General features: G+C 35.4%; 1 protein-coding gene across 3 annotated transcripts in view; it reads left to right on the top strand.

Annotated features, from left to right (window-relative positions):
- Window positions 1–4576, top strand: part of DLD (dihydrolipoamide dehydrogenase) — a 22263-nt gene that overhangs the window by 12542 nt on the left and 5145 nt on the right. For all 3 annotated transcript variants that reach the window (XM_011372486.2, XM_023537982.1, XM_023537983.1), the window contains one exon: window positions 4322–4512. In XM_011372486.2, coding sequence (XP_011370788.1) covers window positions 4322–4512 — 191 coding nt within the window. The remainder of the gene's footprint in view (window positions 1–4321; window positions 4513–4576) is intronic.

The following is a 4576-nucleotide window of genomic DNA, read 5'->3' as shown; positions in this document are numbered from 1 at the left end:
AACTCCCTCTTCAGTTCTTGGAACCATATTCCCAGGTACAACCACTTCTGGCCATATTGCTTTCTGGCAAGTACTGAAAATTGACAGCTTTATATCATTCAAAGCTAAAGCAATTAGCTTTGAATGATATAATTCAAAGCTTTGAATGATATAATTGACAGCTTTATATCATTCAAAGCTAAAGCAATTAGCTTTGAATGATATAATTCAATGATATAATTCAATGATATAATTGTGTATTTCAGGCTTCTGTAACTGATTCATCATCTTCAGGTATATTGAAAATATCGTTAAAACTTCATTTAATATAATTAATTTAAAGGTGGAACTAATGCCTTGATCTAAAGGTCAGATCAAGGAAGTTGTAGTTGGTGGCAAATACACAACTTTTATATTTGAATGTTCTAAATCGTGTGGATGACCATGTTCATTATTTAAAAGTTAAAGTATTTTGAAAGGAAGACATTTTTCCTTCTTATAATTTTCAGTTTTTATACCAAAACATTTGTAAAACCAATCCCAAAAAACATCAGTAGTCACCCATGCTTTTTTATTTGCCGTCCAGTGAATGGGAAGATCATAATACTTGTGTTAGTAAGTATTAGTTCTTTGTATGTTGCTGAGTTAAGCTATTTTTTTAGAAAGAGTAATTGCCAATAATGGAAACGAAAAAGAAAGAACTGTGTAAAATGAGACTGTGTAAAAGAAAACTGCATATTCACGTAAACAGAGAATATTTACTGCATATTAAAAAACTCATGTAAACAAAGTACTGCATAAATCAAACGGTGTATACTGATAAGTGTCATGTCTTCTTGATAAATGTCCTCTTTATCATTAGAAAATGTCGATTTCTGTCTCATCTTTTTTATCTTGGAATCTATTTTGTCTGATAAAAGTATGGCTACACTTGCATTTCTCTGGATGTCATTCGCTTGGAGGATCACTTTCTACCCCTTTACTTTGAGCCTATGTTTGTCTTTGCAGCTGAGGTGGGTCTCCTGACCCACCTCTTAAAATCTATCCCACTGTTCTGTGCCTTTTTGAAGGCAGCTTTGTTCACTGCTATACCACCAATGCTCCTCTGCTTTTTGATTGGAGAATTCAGTAAATTTACATTTAGGGTGATTATTGATATGAGGACTTACTATATCCATTTTATCTCGTGTTTTCTAGTTGCTCTGTATTTCCATTATTTCTTTTTCCTTGTATTTCTGTCTGCTATTTCAGTTTGGTGGTCTTCTGTGATTTTTTTTTTTACTTTCCTCTTTTTTTATGTTACATGTCTCAGCTCTAGATTTTTGTTTTGTGATTACTGTTACATTTTTTGGGGGGAAAATGTTTCACACATACAGTAGTTTTTTCCTTTCTGATTGTATCTGCATTCACCTGTGTAAGTTGAGTCCTTTTCCTCTTTTCATGATTGTTGTCACAGATAATCCTTTTTTGTGTTGTGCATTCATTTCCAGATTGCAGAAGTTACAGTCTTTTAAAAAATTTTTTTCCCTTTAATCTTTATATAATAATTATATGTTTACTACCCTATTCTGAAATTGAGTTGCAGTTACCTGCTTCTGTTTGTCAACCTACTCAAAGTTTTGTATACTTTTGTCTTTTTGTTTTAGGTAGAAGAGTTCCTTTAAACATTTTATAATGCAGGTCTTGTGGTAAATTCCCTCAACTTTTTGTCTGCGATAGCCTTTATATATCTAAAGGATAAATGCTGGATATATTATTCTTGCCTGGTGTTTATTTTTCAATATTTGAATATTTCATTCCACTCTCCTGGCTTGTACGTTTTCTGCTGAAAAATCTGGTGATAATCTAATGTCGTTGCCTTTGTAGATTGCAGTCTTTTTCCCCCGCTCTTGGCTGCCTTGAGAATTCTTTGTCATTAACTTTTCATAGTTTTGCTATAATGCATATTAGAGGAGGTCCTTTTGCATTGAGATCATTAAGTGTTCTGTTAGCATCTTGAATTTGAGGGTCTAGTTCTTTCTGTAAGCTTGAGAAGTGCTCATCAATTATTCGTTTGCATAAGCTCTCTGTTTCCTTTGCTCCCTCTTCTCCTCTGGTATACCCATTATTCTTATGTTGCTCTTTCTAATAGAGTCAGTTCTCATAATGTTCTTTCACTTTTTTTTTTTTAACTCTCACTTCTCTCTCTTCTTCCCCCTGAGTCATTTCTAGATTTCTGTCTTTGAGCTCATTAATTAAGGCTCTAATGCATTCTTCATCTCATTTATTGAGTTCTTCAGCTCCAGTTTTCTCTTTGGTTCTTTTTTATAGTTTCAGTCTCTTTGGTTAAGTACTCTTTTTGTTCATTAATTTTATTCCTGAGCTCACTGAAGTACTTTCTGTGTTTTTTTGTATCTCATTGTGTTTTTTCGTAACTGCGCAATCTCGATTTCTCTGTCATTTAAATCACATACTTCTATATCTTCGAGTTCTGTTTGTGGAAACTTTATTTTAAATCACAGACTTCTACATCTTTGAGTCCTGTTTGTGGAGACTTTATTTTCTTTCTGAGCTGCCTTGTTACCTTGGTTTTTCAAAGTACTTGATGGATTGTTTTTCTGCCTGGGCATTTGAGGTAGTGGACTCTTCTTTTTTAGGTACTGTTTTGCTCTTAATTCAGCTGATTACATAGAGGTCTTTCTTTTGTTCTCCAGTAGGTGGTGCCATAGTGCAAGTTTTACTTTTCTCTTACTGGCACTACTGGCACCTCCAGGATCTTGGTGGCTTGGTGTAGCTTGGTTCTAGGGAAATGCCCGCTATTCCCTGTAGAGGTGGTTGTCCTCTCTGCATCTGAGTTGCCTGGGTATTCGGGTACCATTCCCATGATGGGATGTGACTGGTGTTGGGGTTCTGGGCCTGTGACTTTCTGGCTCCTTGTATCCAGAGGCTGCCAGCCATGCTGTTTTATCTGAGGTGTCACTGCTACCTCTACCAGGTTCTACTGTGAAAGGTGGGGGAGGGTGTATGTATGTGACGGGAGAGGTAAGTTTGGTTGTCTGCGGTTTTGCTTTGATAGTATTGGTAGTGGCTAGTCCACTCTGCTGCCACACCACTGTGCTACATTTCCCCCCTTGTCACCAGGTTTAACTGCAGTGGGTGCTGGCCACTCAAGCCAGAATGTTGTGTCTGCCGCTCTGGCTCTCCTGGCTGCCATGTTAGGGCTGTAGCTGACTCCTTCCCCACTACCCTGTTAGCTGGGGCTGCATCAGGTGCTAGACTGTTTCTGTGGCCCCCTTCTCTGTCCTTCCCCCCATCCTGCCTCCCATGCTCATTGCAATACACCTACATTCAGATCTCTCAGACATGTTTGTGTGTTCAGCAGGGAATCCTTTGTTGAATTACAATTGTCCAACTTGTAATTTTAAGGGGAAAACCAAGGGGTCTTCTCACTCCATGATGCTGATGTCACTCTTAAATATTGTGTTCTTAATACTGTTTTGAAGAGAAGTTTTTAATTTTGATGAAGTTTAATTTATATACATTTTTTTTTCCTTTAATGGATTGTGCTTTTGGTGTTGTAGCTAAGAAACCTTTGTGTCATTCAAGGTCACAAAGATTCCTGTGTTTTTTCCTAGAAATTTTATAGTTTTGTGTTTGACATTTAGGTCCAGATCCATTTAAAGTTAATTTTTGTATGTACTTGTTACTTATGTTCTCTTGTCTGTTTCAAATGTGAATATTCAGAAGTTAAAATTGTTAAAATGTTAAAAAATCAACATTGTTTAAATTATAATTTGAATGAAAAAAGTAAACATTTCTCTGTTGAGAAAATAAAACGAGTCAATTTAATATCTTACCAATAGTAATTAGTAGCAATAAGAGGCTACTTCTTCCTCTTTGGGACCTTTCTTTTCACTTGTTCCTCTCTTCCCGTCTTTGTGCAAATGTCATTCTCAGGCCTTTCATCAACCATGATATTTAAAATTGCAGTTCTTTTCCTTTCAGTACTCCTGGTTCTACTTCCTGCTTTGTTTTTCTCGTAGTACTTTACTATCCTCTTCAATTATTTGTCTTTCTCCTCTACCAGGATTTAAGTTTCCTGAGGGCAGTATTTTGGTTACAGATGTATGCCCAGCATCTAAATTGGTGCCTAGCATATAGTAGGTGCTCAATAAATGTTGAATGAATGAGTAAATAAATATATGAAGTTATACATATTTGCCATGGTGTTAATTTTAAATCTCAGAGCTTCTAATAGGAACATATTTACAAAAGAAAATATCCTACAATAAATTAATATAATTCAGTAAGCATTTGGTATAGAAACCTTTATTTTTATGATTTAAAAAAAAATTATTTGCAGGGTTCAGTTTGGCAAAGACTTGGTGCAGATGTCACAGCAGTTGAGTTTTTGGGTCATGTTGGTGGAGTTGGAATTGATATGGAGATATCTAAAAACTTTCAACGCATCCTTCAAAAACAAGGATTTAAATTTAAATTGAATACAAAAGTTACTGGAGCTACCAAGAAGTCAGATGGAAAAATTGATGTTTCGTAAGTATGCTACATTTGTGTTTGATATAATATCCTTGTCTATTTTTCTTTAAGAAAAACCTTT

The sequence above is a fragment of the Pteropus vampyrus genome, unplaced genomic scaffold, assembly GCF_000151845.1.
Source record: "Pteropus vampyrus isolate Shadow unplaced genomic scaffold, Pvam_2.0 Scaffold208, whole genome shotgun sequence".
NCBI lineage: Eukaryota > Metazoa > Chordata > Mammalia > Chiroptera > Pteropodidae > Pteropus > Pteropus vampyrus.
The sequence above is the reverse complement of the archived record's forward strand: the minus strand, read 5'-3'. Positions and strand labels throughout refer to the sequence as shown.